We start from the raw sequence: 19,881 nt of genomic DNA, 5'->3' as shown, positions 1-19,881 counted from the left end.
CCCCAGCAGCAGGGTCTGCGCAGCAGGCTCCCACGCAGGCGCCCCATGTTCACGGAGAATGTGGCTGACAAGCCCGTTGGCCGTTGCGTGCACCACGGAGCAGTTACCGTCCCTACTCACGCAGCCTCGCATTCAGTGCAGAGACAAGTTCGCCAGGAGTTTGAGCGGAGAGCACAGTTTATTGAATTCAATACTCGGGTTCTCACAGTCTTTCTTGTTTTTCCACTTGGGCCCTCCAGGGCAGCCGGGAAAACGAGCCCCTGTAGTGGAGGGCGTTGAGACAGAGCAGTTGGAGAGGAAGGAGACACTGGCCTCCTCGCCCCGGCTGTCTGGGCGGGAGGAGCGAGCCGAGGAGCGGGAGGGAGGGTCAGACAGAGAGGCAGCGTTGTGTGGGTTCACGGGGACGGCATGGACTCCCTCGTCCACTCTTCTCACCGCTGCCCTTGAACATGCCTTGTGTCCTCGGCCCTCAGGTACCATTATCAATGCCAAGGAGATCTTCTCCTTCAGAGAAGTATAGCGTCACCGAGAAAAAAGGTCGCATTTTAAAGTATTGCAATGGCCGTGGCCCAGGATTGTGCGGACGCCATCAGGCCCCTTGGCACACTGAGCAAAACCTAAACTGAGTGCCGGCCCTTTAAGTGAGGTCAGAGGAAAAGGCGGCAGGGGCAGGGGAGGGGGACAGAAAGGGGGCCGGAAAGGCACAGAAGCTGGAGCCCGTGGCCTTTGGAGCTGTGGGTCGCTGGACTGGCCGCGGGGTTTGCCCACGTGGGCACCCACATCCTGGAACTTGGAGAGACCTGGCTGCACTCAGGCTAATAATTTCTTGTCCTCAGGAACTGGCATCATTCATCATTCATGTCGTGGTGACGCAGTGGACAAACTTCGTACGGTTTAGATTCCCACTCACCCTGAAGAGAGACCGTTTGCATTTTTGTAGTTAAAGCCTTGCCTGAAAAATCCTGGCGGGGAGACTCGGTGCTTCCCATGCGTCTCAGAGGCATTTCCTCCATCTCGATAGAGAGGCAGGTGCAGGTGCCAGGCACAGACATAGAAACATTAGGCGATCGGCGATCAGCTGGGGTGGGCGTAAAGGTCCCATTAGTCGGGGTTGAAACCCTCCTTCGGTCTCCGGTGGACCCGCCCTCACCCCCTTACAGGAGAGGCTTTCCAGAGCACGACTTTCTCTGACTTGCTCTGTCCCCCTCGCCCGGTTGCTCTGGGGGCTGCGGTGAGCAGCCCCAGGACATGACTGAGTCCCACTTCCCGAGCACGTCCTTTGTGCCGGGCACCGCGCTGTAGCCCCTCACAGGTGTGGGCTCCCCGAGTCCCTGGGCCAGATCCCCGAGAGCATGTCTGCGGTCATCGCATGGCACAGATGGAAGCAGAGATGCCGAGACGTCGTAAGTCGGGACCTGACCCCCGGATCCCGCGAGCCCGGGGACACGAGACAGGTTCTGGGTGCAGATATCAGAGTCCCTCAGGTGTGCCACCTTACGGCCTGCGTGACAACGGGTTGGTTATGGGAGTAACTGAACACTCTTTTTAAACATTTCGTTTTCAGCTTCAGCTCCCGATTTCTCCAAAAATCCCATCAAAAGGAATTCGGTCGTCCACGTGGGCGGAGACGCTGCCATCGAGTGCCGGCCCCAGGCCTTCCCCAGGGCCACGGTCTCCTGGAGGAGGGGGGCGCAGAGCCTGCGGCAGAGCGGAAGGTACCGGAAGCCCTGTCTGTGAATTCTAGTGTCTGAAACACACTAAGTTCCGAATGTTTACGGTGCGTGAGGTCTTCCCAAACGCGCCCCCTGGGATAACCCTACGACTGCTGATCTGGGCGTAGAGAAGTTGGTCACATGACACAAAAAACAAAAGGGCCTTAGCAAGCTCAGACCGCTGGTGTAGCCTGGCTGCAGTGCGCTCGGTGCACGGGCTGGTGAGAGACACATTTTTAACACTCCTATAAGACCTTCCTACACCTAGCGTGACGAGCAGCCTGCCGGGTCAGGAGGAAGAGCGTTCGGGCAGAACGGACAGAGGCGCTCGGGCCCACACCCTGGGCCTCGTGGTTTGGAAGCTGTGACAAGGGTGTGCCCACACCAGAGCGCGTGCGTCACGTGGGCCGGTGTAGCGAGGCGCCGTGGAGGAGGGAGGGCCTTTCTCCCATAAAAGCTGCGGCGGGGCCCCTGTCCCCAGGAGGAAGTGTTTCTGTCACCTCCTACACCCCACCCGTGTCCTGCGGACCCTGGAGAGCCAGGGCAGCCTAGCCTGCAGCCACAGATCTGTCGGGGACCGTGGGCGGCTGCTGCATGACCAGGCGAGCGGAGGGTCCCTTCTGAGAGCGGGCCGCGGCACCCAGGTGTGAGACCGGCTTCGTGAGCCCGTCCTGAGATTTCCTCGGCGTCACCAGTGGCAAGTCTCGGTCTGCAGACCGGCAGGCCGGGGGTGGGAAGCAGTGGGCAGGTTCAGGTAGAAGAAGGGACCGTGACGACGGAATGAAAGCAGCAGCCTGTCGGTGAGCAGACCAGGGCTGGAGGGCTGAGACAGCAGCGGTGACTCTGGGCAGGGCTCGGGGGCAGGGCCACTACCACCGTCTCTCATCCTGGGGGCACAAGTGAGAGAAAAGGGGGCGGAGTGAGGCCGGTGCACAGGGCGTGTGCCGGCAGCAGGGGGCCCGTGTAGTGGTGGTGCCTTGCAGACCCTGTCCCCACGGACGTGGAGAACAAGAGAAAGCCCTTGGGGGGGCTCTGCTCCTTCCTCCTGCCCATGTCCCACAGCAGGCCCTGGATGGGGCTGTCCCAGCGCGGGGACTCTGTGGAGTGTGTCTGTGTGTGCCCATTGCCTGGGCGGGGAACCCCCACCCGACCAGCACCTGTGAACAGGAACATGTGTGTGGGGGGGTCGGCGCGGCGTCAGCAGCCTCAGAGACCGGTTCCTTTTGAGGGGCTGCTTCCGAAGGCCGGTGGAGAGAGCCGGAGGGAAGCCGGTGGCTGCTGAGGTCGGCCCTCCCCGGGCAGGCACCTGGGGACTGCTGAGAGCCCCCCGCACTTCCGGTGCAGCTGGGTCTAGACTTTTCCTCCGATTCCCCCGAGACCGGGTGCCCTGCGGGAAAACTGGGAGAGGCCCGGAGCACCAGGTGCTGCTCCGCCCGTGGGTAGGGACAGGTGGATGGGCTCCGCCCTGTCCTGGAAGTGGCCCCGAGCCTCACCAGCACAGCAGGGCGGCGGCCACTCACCCTCCACGACCTCCAAAGGCCTACAGGTAAGACTCGCAGGAGAGGGGGAAGGAGCTGGATTTGGATAAAGGGAGGAAAATTAAAGAAAGTTTTCAAGAGTACAAAGGAAACTCTTACAAAAAGTCTTCCAGGTTTGTTTTACTTCATTTCGCTCCTTACAGAACGCACTTGGGGTCATTTTTAGCTCCAAACCGTTGCTAACAATCATGACCGACTTGGCGTCATCTCGCTGTGACAAAGGGAAGGGTCCCCAAGGTCTCGGGCGGCCAGGTCTCCGTCCCTCGTTCCAAGCTCTGATCGCTGCAGGGTTTCGCCGCAGGCGGCAACACCGCAACAAAGGACACACGGACCAAAGTGTCTCCTGAACACGTGCCCCAGCAGAACAGAGTAATTTGAGACGTACATCCCTGCCGGAGACAGTGACCTTCAACAGTCCTTGGTCAGTGCCAGGGGACCCTGCGCCTGCTGTTTCAGGTCCTGTCCTTCTGAGCTGGCTTGTTCCTCTAAGTGCCCGATGCCCAGCTGCTTCCTGGGAAGGGAGGCCCCCATGCTCCCCTCCATGTGGACCCAGCGGGGTCCGTGTGGCCTCCCGGATTCCCAAAGAGCCGTGACACAAAAGGAGGGGCCGGAGAGGAAGGGAGACTTTAGTTCTTGACCTTGGAATTACCTGTGTGACGAAATGTGCGTTTGTTACTTTTGGTTATAAAACTCCTAATAAAACTTCTATAAGGTTCCACCTAGTTTGAAATTTCATTGTCACTCACTCTCACTTTCGATAAAGTGTAACTCCCTAGAGATTGTTGAAAGGCTTCTAAAGAAGCATATTCAAAGGAACCTCACTGTATTGCCTACTCATAAAAAACGGCCGCTATATAGATAGACAGACGGACAACGTCCTCCACCCTCACTTGGGCTGCAACAGCGTCGTCACCCAGACGCAGGACGAGGAGGCTGGGACAGGGGCCAGGTCTCCCGTCCACAGCCCGGACCTTCTCCACGGCACAGACAACAGAACCTGCTCAGCTCCTGACTCTATGGGCTGTGGCCACAGGCTCTGACCTCACTTTGGATCGAGCACCAAATCGGAATGTGGTGCGTACGTTTCTCACCTGCCTGAAAACCACAGCTGAAGGCCCGACCGCGCCCAGAGCGCCGTCTGGCTGTGTCTGTCCTCGCAGCCGGCTGGCAGAGCCCACAAGGTTCCTGCCACTGAAAATGGATGGGTGGCGGCCCGGACTCCGGGGCTGCCTGGTTTCCCGCAGGGGCAGATGCTTGCGTGGCGTCAGCCTGGTTCTTGGGGGCACCGACCTTTGGACATGCACCAGGGCGGGAGAGAGGCAGAGGCGGCTGCTGGGAAGAACCTGGGTGTCCGACGAAGAGCCCAGCGCTGGGATCTAGCGCACGGGTCCGGCGGGGGGAGCCGCTGGCAACCCTTTTCCTCTGCGGTTGCTGGGTCCTGGATTTAAGATGGAATAGCCCAGAAGCAGCTTCGGGGAGCACTGAACGCTCTGCCCCTGCAGTGACACCAGAGGAGGAATCGCGGATTCGAAACAAGGCAGACACCAACCTGGCCGGCGCACCTGCGGGTTCTATCCCAGTTACAGTTTCATGGTGGCGCTGGGTTTGCCCAGGTGACTGAGGGAGCGAGCCAAACGGGGTGATGGCGGAGAGATGTCAGAACGGCTCCTGGAAGCCCTGGCTGGTGTGGCTCAGTGAATAGAGCGCGGGCCTGTGAACCTAAGGGTCGCTGGTTCGATTCCCAGTCGGGGCACATGCCTGGGTAGCAGACCAGGTCCCCATTAGGGTGCGTGCAAGTGGTAACCACCCATTGATGTTTCTCTCCTTTCTCTCTCCCTTCCCCTCCGTAAAAATAAAATAAAGTAAAGTAAAGTAAAGTAAAGTAGGGTAAAATAAAATAAAATAAAATAAAATAAAATAAAATAAAATAAAAAACAGCTCCTGTGACCTGGCTGGGGGGTTCAGAGGCTACGCAGAGCCCAGGCAGCCAGCCTGCGGGCGTGCGAGCCCTGTATCCTGGTGAACCGCTGCAGGCCCAGCGTCCAGCAGGAACCGGGAGCACAGTGGACGTGCAGCAGGTATTTCCCAGGTCGCTAAATCAACGGACCTTAGAGTTTACTCTGAATGGCGTAGCCTCGGGATATTCCGAAGTTTGACCCCAAGTACCTTCAATAAATAACAGGCCCAGGTTGCCTTCGTCCATTCACCCTGTAACTGTTTACTGAGCACCTACTACATGCAAACTACAAGACTGGGGATGAAAGCTGCAGATGGATGTCAGACCAGCCAACAATGCCACACACAGCATCCTTTCCAGGGCAAGTGTTTTCTTTAAAGTCAATGGCGTCAGAAGATTGAGTTCAGGTCCCCGCTCTGCTCCTCACCCGGTGGACAGTGTCCAGCAAGTCCTCTGCCTTCGCTGGTCCTCGGCTAACTCCCTTGAATGACGGTGAGAACAGCGCTTGTCTCTCCGAGATGGTTGGATGAGACTCTAACCACAGGGCGGCCTGGGAGACAGGTGACCTGTGTCTGCCAGCTGCCACTGGGCACGTTTACTGCTGTGGCCACACCTGGATGTGACTCCCAGGACGCATGTCACCTGGCCGGCCAACTGGGGGGCCCCCGGCCCTGGTCACTGCCATAGAACACTCAGGAAGCTCCTGTCTGGGAGGCGTTTGGAGTTGGCCAGGTGGTGAATCCGAGTCTGCTCTGTTTGATCGGTCACTCGGCAAGCGCATGGATGGAGACCTGAGGCCCAGAGTTATCTCCTGCTGCCCGGCGGCCGCCTGCTCCAAGTTCAGGGAGCACCTGGCGAGTCTCTCGGGAATGCTCGCCAGCCGGGCAGGCAGCTGGGACTGGCCCTGGCAGGCGGCCTCGGACGAGCGGACACACGAGCTCGGAACAGTAACAGCCCAGAGATGGAGGGAGTGTGCTCCTACCATCAGAAGAATAACCACTGAATCCGTCAGTACTGCCCCTGATAGTCCTAAAAAAACTGCCATGTTTCTCCCCAATCTCCTGAAATACAATAAAACCCAGCTATATGTCAGGCAAATGGTAATGAATGAAGAATGGAACCATTTTAAGCACTTTCTGTGTGCCGGGCAGTATACCAGATGCTTTAAATATTTCAAAAATTTAAGCACGATTTTTTCCACATTTGGATGCATTTCAGAGAAACAGAGTTGTCGCAGAGCATGTTGTTACGTGTGTGCCACGTTCACCGGGGGTCTCAACGAGCTACATACAAAGGCATTGGGAGATGACCCCCCCCAGTGGAGGCCAGGGAGGCTGGCCCCTGGCCCTGGTCTCAGGGAGTGAGCCCTGGTGGCACAGACCCCAGCCAGAGGCCTGCTGGGCAAGGCCCCTCCCACTGGGTGGGGCCATCCTTAGGGAAGGTTGCCAACAGCCCCTCTGCTGTCCTGGGGTTCCCTTCAAGTTCTCTTTTGATAAAGATGCTGCTAAACCCTGGGTGGCCCTGGGCCTTGGCAACATGCAGCTGCTTTGTGGGAATATGTTCGGTGGCAGCAAGCCCTCATCAGGACTTTTGCCCTCAAAACCAAGACCTGGGGGGCCCTCTCCCCCCAACCTCGGGCACCCGGTCCCCGCTGAAGCCCCTCTTGGACCCAGCTGTCTGGGTGGATGAGAGCCTGGGGTGGGAGGGATTGAGAGGGGTCGGGACAGAGCGGAGGGAAAGTGGAGAGACGGCAGGGATGAGAGGGAGTAGCCGGTGTGCCCTGTGCCCAGGGGACTCACAGTCACAGACCAGCCCCTTGAGGTCTTCCCTTCGTGGGCAGGAAGAGGCCTGGGGGACCTTGCGGAAGCCCTGGGCACGGGTGCACAGAAAGGGAACAGGGTAAAAGCAGTCTGCCTTCACCCCACCCCAGACGGAGCCCCGCCCCCTGTTCCGGAGCCCTCCATCCAGCAGGAAGCCGCCCGCCCAGCCCGGTCTGTGGGGCACCTGGCCCTTCCCTGAGCGACCCCACGGTCTCCTTCCCAAACCACCACGGAGTCTCTCCCTCCCCTTTGCCCCCAAGCGCTGGGTCTTCATAAAAGCCGCCCCCCCTCTGCCTCCCAAGGCAGCCTCAGCGGAACCGTGGCCACGGGCAGGCAGGCAGCTCCGTCCGGTCCCCCTCCCGGCGCCGCTTCCTAATAACAAGCAAATAGCCCTAATTTTATTTTGTATCGCCACCTCCTCACTGCAGTAGTGCTTAGTACATCAAGTAGCATGATCGCGAAGAGGCAAATGAGCCATATGTCCCACGTTTAAGGGACAGTGACAGCCGCATGATGCCTGGCTCATTACCAGCTCCCTCTGTGCTGCCTCTTCCAAATAAGATTTTAAACTGCTCGCGCTGGCTCCTGAGAGCCTTGTTAAGGTGAGGCTTCCGAGGGAATGCAGCGAGGGTGCCAGGAGCCATCGGCCGCCCCTGCCTCCGTCCGCCCCACAAAGATGTCGCAGACCAGCTCCCGCGTGCGCCCGTCAGTCTGGCCCTCACGGTCCCCTCCTCTCTGTCCCAGGGCCTCCCTCTCGGGGCTGGAGCAGGGCCCTGCAGCACGACCACCAGGCGGCAGAGCCACTAGCCTGCCTGATGCGAAAGCCCCCCTCAGGAAAGCTGGGACGCCTGCCCTCCGCCCCGCTGCCACTGCCAGGCGCTGTGTGGGGTTCCCCGGTACCCCGCCTTTCTGCCACTGCCTGGGTCGCTGTAGCCCCTTCTTCACAAGGCTGAATGGTGGGGGACACCACCCGTGGCTCTCGGCCGAGGTCGGACATGGCAGAGCGGAGGGTCCGCAAACGCAGGGCGTCCTGTCATTCTTGTCAGGCACCCGACCACAGAGATGCGTGAGCTGCACCGTGTCAGAGTCGGTCCAAGTCTGCAAGCTGTCAGCAGGTGTCAAGTGCGACCCCATGGAACAGGCGACGGAGAAGCAGCTGCCAGGCCAGAGCCGGGCCCAGGGCTGCCAGGGAGACAGCGGGGATCTGCATTTTTACTCTCATTTTTTAAACTATACTTTGCTGATTATGCTATCGCCGTTGTCCTGACTTGCCCCCCTTTGCCTCCGTCCAAGCAGCAGCCCCCACTCCCTCAGGCCATCCCCCCTCCCCACTGCTCGTGCCCAAGGGTCAAGTTCTTTGGCTTCTCTGTCTCCTGTGCTGTACTTTACCTCCCACGGCTGTTCTGGGGCCACCTGTTTGCACCTGTTAGTCCCCTCACTGCTCCACCCGTCCCCCCCCCCATCTGGCAGCCTTCCAGTAAATAAGTTCTTTTCTCTCACTGCTTTTAAGAGTCTCTTTTTATCCTTAACCTTTGGCATTTTAACTGTGACGTGTCTTGGAGTGGGCCTCTTTGCATCCATCATAGTTGGGACTCTCTCTGCTTCCTGGACCTGCCTGTCCATTTCCTTCACCAAATTAGGGAAGTTTTTTTTGCACTTTTTTCAGATAGATTTCCAATTTCTTGCTCTTTCTCTGCCCTTTCTGGCATCTTCTCCTTCTTCTTTCTGTTCTGCATAGTTGATTGTTGCTTCCTTATGTTCCAAATCATTGATTTAATTCTCAGCTTCATCCATTCTACTGTTCTTTATTGCAATTAGTGTACCCTCCATTTCTGACTGGGTCTTTTGAACGCTGCTGTGGTCCTCACTGAGTTCCTTGAGCATCCTGATCACCAGTGATTTGAGCTCTGTATCTGACAGATTGCTTATCTCCATTTCGTTTAGTTCTTTTTCTGGAGTTTTGCTCTGTTCTTTCATCTGGGCCATGTTTCTTTGTCTCCTCATTCTGGCAGCCTCCCTGGGTTGGTTTCTATGTATCAAGTAGAGCTGCTTTGACTCCGTATCTTGGTCGTGTGGCCTGATGTAGCAGGTGTCCTGTAGGGCCCAGTGTCACAGCCCCCCTGTCACCCAGGCTGGGCACTCAAGGTGCACCCTTCCTGTGGGCTGAGTACACCCTCCTCTTGTAGTTGAACCTTGGTTGCTGTTGGCAGGTCAATGGGAGGGACTGACCCAGGCCAGTCAGCTGCAAGGACTGGCTGTGACCAGTGACCACCAACCTCCACCCTCTGTGGAGGGTCAGCTGTGCAGGGGCAGATGGTGGTGATCCAATGTGGTCTGTGGCTGTCCACTGGGTGACCTGGCCCTGCGGTTTCTGGGCGGTTCAGGGCACGGGCAGCCCCCACCAATGTTTTGCCTGGGGCCACCTGCCTGAGCTCTAAATCAATCTGAGACAGCTGCTACTGGTGCTGGGCTTGCAGATTCCCAGGTGAAGCAGATCTGCAGCTCTAATCTAGATGCCTCTAGGGCTCACTGAGGCCAGCTGTTGCTTGTTTGACAGGATTTTAGGAGCCCAGACCAGCCATTCTTATGGAAAAGCAGCTTGGGTGGGCCCATTAAGTTGGGTGGGGCAGAGTCTCTGGGGACCTCCAAGAGGGGTCACACAGTGTTAGCCAGGTTGATGGTGTCTCAGGTGTGGCTCTGTGAGGGGAGGGCTCAGCAAAGGGACAATGGCCTCTCCTTGCCCCAAGGCCAGACACTTTGGTCTCTCCCTATACATCACTGGTGCCCCTCAAGCTGCCACCCGGGTGCTGGAGCTCAGAGGGAGCGAGTCTGAGTGGGTGGGTCCATGTGTGGGTTCCCCAAGAGGAACTGCTTGGGGCTCCAGTAGCCTCCTCTACTGACTCAATCTCCACTGGTTTTTGTAGCCAGAAGCTGTGGGGACTTATCTTCCTGGCACTGGAATCCTGGGCTGGGGGGCCGAGTGGGGGGCTTGGACTCCTCACTCCTGAGACATCCCTCCCAAATTTTTATCCACGTGGGTGTGGGGCCAGCCTGTTCCATAGCTGCGTCCCTCCTGCCAGCCTGGATGAATGTGGTTTCTTCAATTCTGTAGTTGTCAGACTTCCATTGAACTCCATTTCTGACATCCCTGAGTGATGACTGTCCTATATCTTAGTTGTAAGTTGGATGTGATTGTCAAAGAGACCAGAGTCATGTCTGCCCACGCCGCCATCTTGACCGGAAGCCCATGCATTTTTATCAGTTCTCTCTGTCTGCTCCTAAGAGAAGCTGAGCTGACAAAATACCACCCGGGAAACACTGGTGTGGTGTAAACATACTCCTTAAAAAGCAGAAACTGGTTCATCGCCTTTTCTTCCAGAACTTTGCTTCCTGAGCTAAAATGCTCGGCTCCTCCTCTCATCTCACTGCTGAGGAGATGCACATCCTCAGTCCAGGAACATTTTGAAAATATGAGTACAGTTCACCTTCGAAAGCTGTCCAATTACTATTGAGCTTTTTGGTAATTTCTGGGTGGCATTCATGTCTTCCAAAGTTTGCGTAAATATTCAGCAGCCATAACTATATAGGCAGAAAAGGTCGGTTATTAGTGCAATTTATACAAATGACCTTTAATCCCTGGTTTGATTTTCAGCAAAGAGGTGATTACTTGCTGTGCTGGAAGCCAAATGCTCCCCACTTAGGAACATCTGCTCGACACCCACACCTTTGCACAGGTGCTGGTGGGCGGGTAGAAACTAAACAGAAGTAAACAGACGGGAGTGGAATTGCTGTCCTGACAGTAACTATAACCCAGGTGAGACCGCGGGACCCAGGCCTCTTGTGCGGGGGTCGGTCTCCCAAACCCCTGCTGAGGAGGGCGCCCTGTTAAAGCGGCGTTTTTTCTCACTGGCTACTGGTTCCCCATTTCTGGATTTTTTTTCATTTTTCCCCACAGTGGAACTTCTTAATTTTTCCAATGAAATTTATACAAGCATCCATTTCACAACACAGTGTAAGTTGAAGCAATCTGCCTAACATCCTGGAGAGTCAGGCCCGCTGGGCCCCAGCCCTGCTCTGTCCCTGGCCCCAAACAGCCCACGGTGCCCCCCCAAATCCCCGGGGTCTCCTGAGAGCGGAGTTTGAGAACCGCTGATCGGGAGTGACACATCTGATCCTCCGGTGTGACTGGCCAAACTGCTCATTTATCTATGAGCACAGCTGCAGACCAGCATGACGGGCCTGCGGAGCGACGGGGGCCCTCGCATTTGATAAGCTCAGAGGCTCGTGGGGGCGGCAGATGGTCAGCCGCCCCAGGGCAGCCAGGCGGTGTCACCACAAACAGCAGGCAGTGAGGACAGTCACCGACTCCACGTCCTGGAGGCCACCGACCTGGCCCCCAGGAATCCTCCCCGGAAGAGGAGGTGAGGGGTCCGGTTTGTTACGCAGCCGCTTCCCCCACAGCAGGTCCCCTAACTGCCGCCCTTCAAAGCTGATGCAGATTAGCTTTCGGGACACGCAGGATCCATTTACCCCACAGGCAAGCACGTTGTGTGTCCTCAGGTGGCCCCCTGACTGCTCAGCCACGCTCGGTTTCATTCCGCCTGAGATCCAGGTAACCAGCGAGGCCAGAAATCTGTCGTCTCCACACCCGACTCTGAGAGTCGTCATGTGATAATGATGACAATAATGATATCCATCCACGGCGTACCTGTCATAGACAGTGTGCAGTGATGGATCATGTCTTTTAGTTTTCACAAGATAACTATGAGGGGAGTACATGAGGGGAGTGTTATTTATTCATTTATTTTAAATTTTTAAAATTTATTTGTAGAGGGGGGAGGGAAGGAGGGAGAAGGAGTGAGAGGGTAACATCAGTGTGTGGTTGTCTCTCAAACGCCCCCTACTGGGGACCTGGCCAGCACCCCAGGCACGAGCCCTGACTGGGGATCGAACCAGCGACCTTTGGTTCACAGGCCCATGCTCAATCCACTGAGCCATACCAGCAGAGGCTATTTATTTATATTCTAATAAAGGATATAAAAGCCTCCAATTTCAGGAAGCTCTGACTCCAGTGTTGCATGTAATCTTTTTTTATATAACTTTTTAAATTCACACCCAAAGATATGTTTATTGATTCTAAAGAGAGAGGAAGGTGGGGGGAGAGAGAGAGAGACATTGATGTAAGAGAGAAACATCGATCAGTTGCTTCTCGTATGCGCCCTGACCAGGAACGGAGCCTTGTGTGTGGGATGTGAGACCGGGGCACCATGTACCTAACGTACTGTTGCTCTTTAATGGAGGACAGACCGAGTCTGGGCGCTAAAGGCAGACCGTCAGATTATACACATGTTTGTGCCTTGCTTTTTCAGATAGGCTAATATGCAGTCAAGCCACTTTTATAACAACAATAAAAAATGAATTTAAAAAGGCATACAATGAATACTATACGTTGTCAAAAAACTGCCAGGTGAACTCAGTTCCCATCAATAAAATGGAATCAGCCATCTCGGTGCCGCCGCCCTGGTGGCCACGTTCAAGTGACGGACGGGGCCTTGAGCGTAGCTCACAGCCTCAGTCTCCGAGACACTGGGGTCTGCAGATCTGAGGACTCAACCTAGTGTGACGTCACGCGCTAGACCGAGGAGGAGAGCACTGGAGTGAGCAGGCCAGGAGTCCCAGCCCGGTGGCCCCTCCCCGGCGGCGGCTGGGAGGTGAGGCTCAGTCTCAGAGCAGCAGCTGGGACTCAGGGCCTCGGTGCCCCCGGAGTCAGGATCCCAGCGGCCTCCCTCACGCTCAAGTCCATGGTCAGGGCCTAGGCCCAAGAGCTTCCAAGGCACCCACGTTCTCAAGTCCCGTGAGCAAAAGGCACCATCATTTGTAATACACGTCATGGCCCAACTGTCCCTTTCGATACCTGGGAGACAGACACCAGGGCCTCGGGGACAAACACCAACTGCCAGGGCACCCGGCCCCGCGGGAATCTCGCCGCCTCCCAGGACGCAGCGGAGTGGAGAGAGGCTCGGCGCCTTCCAACTGCCGGGTTCTGGGTCCGTCTGCGCGCTGCCCCTCGCGCTGCCCCTCCCGCCGCCTCTTCAGTGCGTCCTCCCCCGTTGTTTTGGGAGCACACTTCTGCATTTTTTAAGTCCCGAGTTCACAACGTCTGTGTCCGTGGCCGACTTCATAACTTCCTGGGCTTTGATTTGCTTGAGCTGCAAAGCACGTTAGCCTCCGCATCTCCGTCCATTCTGCTGAGCCTTTGCTCAGGCGCCGGAAACAGCACAGGAAATGGGGGCGTTTCTTTCTCTGCCCAGCGTCTCGGCACCAGCCCCGGGTTCCTGCACTGGGTTCGTTCCCCCAAGCTGCCCGCTCGATGCTGGTGCGTTCACAGGAAATCCCATTTTCTGACGTTTTGTGGTAATCGGCCTCTCAGCCCTCGGGCGGGCCGTGGGAATAAGGTCGTCTCCTGGCAGCAAATAATCGCGTTGTTACTCAGCACGGCTCTCCTCTGCCGTCCCCTGCTCTGGGTCATCGATCGTCACCCGGAGCCTGTCTGCGGCCCCCCATGAGGCGGGAGCTCAGGTTGCTGTGAGTTCAACCAGGAGGCGCGTCCAGATGCCTTCCGGGCTCTTTTGTCTCTGGGGCCTGGTTTCTGTTTCGGACGGAGTTCAGGGCAGTTGAACGAGAAACTTAACTTTGTATGCACTGGACATAAGACACAACTGCAGAGCCCTGGCTGGGGTGGCTCAGTGGACTGAGTGTCGGCCTGCGGAGCCAAAGGGTTGAGGGGCCGAGTCCCATTCAGGGCATAGGTCTGGGTTTTGGACCAGGTCCCCAGTAGGAGGCGCAGGAGAGGTAACCACACAGTGATGTATCTCTCCCTCTCTCTCTAAAGATAAATAAATAAAATATTTTAAAAAGTACAACTGCAGACACCAGAGATTTAAAAAATTAGGCACTGGCAGCAGTAATATGCGTATTTCCGTGTAAACTGTTATATGTAGAGTCGATTTCTCCTCCGCATGTAACACCTCTACACAAGCCTGAGCCAGTTAGACCCGGGAGTCGGCTGTGAAACGACCTGAACCTCTGCTGATTGCAGGGTTGGTGGGAAGCACTAGGAGCTATTTGACGGGTTTAAAATGCATGTTCCCCAGGGCACTGAGAGTGTTTAGGAAGGAAAAGCCAGAGCTCGCTTCTGGCCTGTGGGTCCCGACCCCTGAGAAGAACACATGTTTTGACAACATGTAGCAACATTCAGTTGATTTGTGCTAACGATTTGTGAGGCCACCTCGTGTAGGTTTCCATCTCTGTTCAATTTTCCTGTCTCACCCACTCCGCCAGGCAGATACATTTAAACTGCCTGGTGAGCGGAGACCAGGGAAACACTGTTACTTGTCTGGACCCAGGACAGAGGCTAGGAAACTGCGGATAGTATTGCTGTATTTTCCTTGAATCGATTCCATAATTAGGAACCTGCCGACAGGGTCCCTATTAACGTGATAAATAAAACCATCTTATTGGAGAGCCTTTACCAGACCTCTGGTTTGACAACTGGAAGTTTACGAAAGAATAATCACACACAAGCCTCACGCTGGCTAAGCCCGATCTGAACGTTCGCCCCCCTCCTCCAGCCCCACATGACGCCACGTGACTGGCGGTGCCCCAACCCAAAGTCGTGCACCCAGGTGCTGCCCCGTCCGCACCTGCAGCTGGTCTTCCATCTCCTGGCCGGAGCCACTTCCAGCTGCTTCACTGAACTTACCCTACAGCGTCCGTGAGCGACCGCCCAGGCCGGAGTGGAAAAGCCGGGGATTCCGGAGCAGATGTAAAGAGGAAATAGCACGCACCCCACGTCGGGGGCACGCGTTGTCCTCCAGGCGTGTGCTCAGCATTGCCAACACGCTTCTCGGTTCCAGAACCAACCTGTGCTGCCCTCGCTGTCCCTGTGCACGTTTTAGGTGCCAAAGTGACGTGGAAATCCAGCAAAGGACCCCAAGTAGCACGGCCAGCAGGGAGAGCCAGACACATGGCGAACGCAAAAGCCAAAGAGCCACCCGGGTCCTGGACCCCCGTCGCTCCCCTGGAGACTCGCGGTCTCCTGAGAGCATGAAGACGTGTTGAAAAAGGAAATTATGACGAGGGTGTAAAACCAGTGAAAATGAGCAAAGGTTGTCTTTTCAAGACGACCCATTGGTGCTGGGCCAAGTGGACAACCACCTGCCAACAAAATAAATGCAAGGATGTACACACAGACCCTGTGCTCTTCCCAAAAAACAGCTCCACGTGAATTACAGGCCTGAGAGTCAAACACACGACCACCCAATTCCTGCACCGTGACAGGAGGCACCTGAGATGGCCCAGGCTGCTGACGACCCGTCAGCCAGGACACCGAGGGCGGGTCCCTGAAGGCAAAACCCAGCAAGGTCGATTGACTCCACCGCAGCGAAAACCCTCTGTTCTGTGGGAGGCGGCACCAACAGAAGGAACAGTTAGACCACGGACAGGGAGAAAATATTTGCGGGAGACACTGATAAAGGCCTAGGATCTAAATATAAAAAGGACTCTTCATGATAAGAAAGCAAACTACACTGAAAAATGAGCTGAAGACGTGAACAGACATGGCACCAAAGGAGATGCACAGGCCGCAAAGTAGCTGTGAACAGAGGCTCCGCGTCCAGTGTGACCGGGGGCGCAGGTTGAAACAGCACGGAGACGCCTGTGAGCACGGCCTGTCCCCCGAGAATGGCCTTGCCCGGTGCAGGCAAGGGCGTGGGGACGGGGGTGGGGGGCGGCAGGAGGCTCACCCACTGCGGGTGGGAACAGGCGAGGGCCCAGCCACTCGGGAAGGCAGTTGGCCGGTTTCTTACAGGACTAAACACACTCTTGCTCTGTGACCCACCAGTCATGCTCCTTGGTATCGACTCAAACGTGCTGAAAATGTGTCTCCACAAGAACCTGCTCATGGGTGTTTACAGCAGCTTTGTTCATAATCCCCCAAATTTGGAAGCAACAAAAACGTCCTTCAGCCAGTAGGTGATGGGTAAATAAACTGTGGTCCGTCCAGACGATGGAACGTCGGTCAGCATGAGAAAGAAACAAGCCGCAAAGCCAGGAAGAGCCGCAGAAGAGCCTTCGATGCAAATTACAAAGCAAAGACACCAATCTGGAAGGCTACACGCTGTGTGACCGCCACTCGGTCACATTCTGGAAAAGGCAACACCGTGGAGAGCACCTTCACGACCCTCAACACACTGGGGCTGTGGGAACGGTGGGCGCGTGTTACCACCCGTCTTTCCAAACTCAGAATGTGCCACAGCGAAGGCGGACCGGGAGGGAGCCCGGGGACCTCGGGTGACTCTGCAGTGTCGGGGCAGGTTCGTCAGAGGTAGCCGATGGACCGCAGGTGGGGGGTGTTGGTAATGCGGGGGGCCGTGCGTGTGGGGAGATATGTGAGCATCTCTACACCTTTCTCTCAACTTTTCTGTGAGTCTAAGTGCTTTTTTCCCCTTAACTCTTAAAAAAAGAAAACTCAAAATACAAGGCAGCATAAGGGTTCAGCGAGTGATTGGGGAAAGAAAGCGCCGACTCAGGCCCAGAAGCCCGCATCCTGGCTGGGGTTGGGCCATCACCAGGCTTCCTCAAATAGGCGGCGTTGGTGTGGAAAATAACCAGTCCTTACATTTGGGGGGCGCTGGGCTGTACTGACCGGGGGGCAGGGGTTGAGGGACAAGGCTGGGTGTCCTCGCCAGGTGCCCGCGGGCACAGGGTCAAGGGTGAGCGGGCAGAGGCGGCAGCTACTTGGGGACAGGCTCTGAAGGAAAGAGGAAGGGATCTCCCTGCCCGGCCACCCCTTTGCTGGTGGAGTTGCTCCATCCCGACCCGTGACAGACACCGGCGCTAAGAGAACCCAGGGGGACACAGCAGGAGGCTGGATGGGATTCTGGGGCCCGGGGGCCGAGGCGCAGGCTTCTGTCCAGCCAATTGTGATTCAGGAACATTTGTTTCCTGACAACAAAATGCACCTTCTTTCCTAAAAGGCAAATTGGAGAGGTGACCAATGGGATTAAGAATTTCTCCCATATTTTTTCTTGAATTTTCTGACCCGTGTTTCCTCGTTTAGAACTGATGAAAACCTGCAGACGGTTGCAGTTGGCTAACGACCACCTACATCGATTAGTGCAGAGGCTGGATTTTCGCTTCTGGGGTCTGCATGACCCCCCTCTCCTGAGAGAGCAGTTCGTTTTCTCTCCCTCCCTCTCCCTCCTTCTCTCTTTTTAGGTCATTTTTCCAGGGTTACCTCCCCGGGTTTTTTACTGCTCTGATTATCTTCGGAGGAATGATGGAGGAGGTTCTCATTAATCCAACGATTAAGTCCCTAAATTGGCCCTGGCCAGAGGTGTGCGCTGTTCCCACGTCTAATTGCCATCACGGCCATTTACAGTTATCGACAGACAGGGACGGAGAGGACCTTTCTTTGGGTTTAAATGAGCAAGTCTTGGTGTTGACTTGTTTGTAGAGCACACCTGTCATTTCCTGTGGCTTGTTAAAATAAGAAATTTTAAAAAGATAACCCACTAAACGGCACTGAACTTGGCTTAGATGTCACACATGAATTAGGATAATCAAATGCTACAGTTATTAAACAGAATATCAATATTTGATCTACACAGGGTCCCGGTGAGACATTTTACCTAAAATCTAAACTGCAAAGAGTTAAAATTTATACACACTTTGTACTTCTTATCTAACTCTTTTTAATCCGATTTATTTTACATTTTCTAGAAATCAGTAAAACTAGACAGTCAATTAAAATTTCATGGTCTACAGTATTATCTTGAAAAAAACTGGAAGCAATACTCCAGTTAATAATCTAACTATAAAAATAGCAGTGTTGCTCCAGTTTCGGCAACAAGAAATGATAATCGCCCTGTGTCCCGGTTTTCATAGCCTCGGAAGTTCAGCTCCTGCTACACGTCGACGTCCGCAGACCCCCCGAGGGGCTGTGGCTGCCGTCAGACCGAAAACCGGAGCCTGCGTCCTTCCCTAGGTGGAGGGAAGGCGTCTGCTTGTGTTGGTCTGCTTTGACGCACAGAGAAGTTAAATACTGGGTGTGCATTCGATTGGTCATCGCAATAAAACCGATGTGAGTGCTGATGTCTCTCATTTTTATGAGGTTTAAAGGAACAGGTTTCACAGGCAACCCAGCAAAGCAACGGCAAAAGGTGTCACATGGGTGTCTATGCAGCTCCCAGGGACGACACAAAATCAGACCCACGGTCCGGGTGAAAGTGTCCTGGGACTTCCCTCCAGGTGCCATCTACCTACCTGGCGCTTCATCCCTCACCACTGGGCCGCCAGAGGCAGGGGTCCAAGGTCAGAGGTCAGGGGCCGGACGGCCACGTGGTCCCCCATGTCTGCACCGCGCTGCCCCAGGCAGTGGGCGATCCCAGCGTTGTGCGTTCTGTCACGCTTCGGGGTCTGCATTCAGCTCCTCGGTTAATGTGACACATGTACACACGCGTGTGTGTCCCGTTCTCTAGTGCCGCTGTGAACGCTCCCCACCGCCCCACGCCAGACACAGCTTGCTCCTCCCAGTTTCTCCCTCCTTCTCCCGGAGTGCGATCCCTGGAACAGCGGGCCCGCCACCAACGCTCACTCCCAGTTTTTCTGTTGTTAAACGGTTGTGATGAGTCTACACATGAAAACGTCTTGATATTCAAATGTTTTGTGGAACATTTTAAACACAAGTGCCTTAGTGTGTGGTTTAATCATCTAAGTGGGATGCTGAGCTTGGGTAATTGGGGGGGAATCTTCTATTCGATGGTGTAAACAGGCGAAGTGCTCTGGTAAGTGGGTGTCTGAGGATCAAGACTCCAGGAAAAGGGTTTGATGCTGAACCGGGGGATGATTACAGTGGAAGGACAGGGGAGGAGACGCGCCCGTAAGGCGAGTGTCAGCTCAGTGACGCCAAGACCGTCCTGTGGCTGAGCACCGTGAGTTAGCGAAAGCCGGGGCCCCGCCACTGGGTCAAGTCAGACGCAGGGTCGGCGGGCCTCAGGCGCGAGGAAGAAGCAGGCGAGAACCGGGAATGCCTGAGATGCCGGGGAAAGAGCCGACAAATGCCAGTGTGGGCCCGGACTAAGAATAAGATTAATCACTGGCACTTAACTGATTCAGTTCTCAGAATAACCCTAGTACCATTCCCCAAATAAAAAGGAGCGCATTGGGAGTCACAAAGTTCAAGTGCCAAGTGCACAGGTAGGGGCTTGGGTGGGTTCAAAGAGGGTCTTAGGCACACGCCTTGCAGGCCCCTCTGTTCCAACCGAGCTACGACCTGGCCCTGCCTCGCTTCCTGGTTTCTGTTCAGGAAGGCGGGGAGTTGCTCGCATCCTTTGCCAGGGCTGGAAACCGGTTCATCGAAAATGGGCCCAGTGCCTGCTAACCACGAGTCAGACCGAGTGCTGGGCACTTAAAATAGCTCATGTCATCCACTCCTCATTACTCTGTGACGCAGACAACCTGAGCATCCCCAGGCTCAGAAGAGAAAGCCGAAGACCCGGGCTGCAGAGGAGCCTGGTCGCTGATACACAAATGGGACACACGGAGTTCAGGGTCAGTGACCAGCCATCTGGCCCAGCCCCGTGTCCTCACCTGCTCTGCGCCAATAGCGTAGCTGCACAGCAGGCAGGTGAGAAGGAGGGGCATGCTCTGTTGCAGGAAGGATCTCGGGGCTGCCAGCCAAGAGGGTGGCGCAGGTGATGTGGTGATCACCTCCTTCCACGACCCCCTGGCAGTGACAGCTCCACTACAGGACAGCCGTCATGCAGAAACACCTGGGACCTGGCTGGAGGGAA

The 19,881-nt window shown here is 55.8% G+C and overlaps 1 protein-coding gene across 1 annotated transcript in view; it reads left to right on the top strand.

The window, feature by feature from the left end:
• LOC119036656 (contactin-6) overlaps positions 1-19,881 on the top strand; it is a 120,169-nt gene that overhangs the window by 67,381 nt on the left and 32,907 nt on the right. Inside the window, exon 14 of the mRNA XM_053669291.1 lies at positions 1,565-1,715. Within this exon, the coding sequence (XP_053525266.1) occupies positions 1,565-1,715 (151 nt within the window). The remainder of the gene's footprint in view (positions 1-1,564; positions 1,716-19,881) is intronic.

This window comes from Artibeus jamaicensis, unplaced genomic scaffold (assembly GCF_021234435.1).
Source record: "Artibeus jamaicensis isolate MK-2021 breed Jamaican fruit bat unplaced genomic scaffold, CSHL_Jam_final contig_519, whole genome shotgun sequence".
Taxonomy (NCBI): domain Eukaryota; kingdom Metazoa; phylum Chordata; class Mammalia; order Chiroptera; family Phyllostomidae; genus Artibeus; species Artibeus jamaicensis.
Note: the sequence above shows the minus strand (reverse complement) of the source record. Positions and strands in the feature narration are given on the sequence as shown.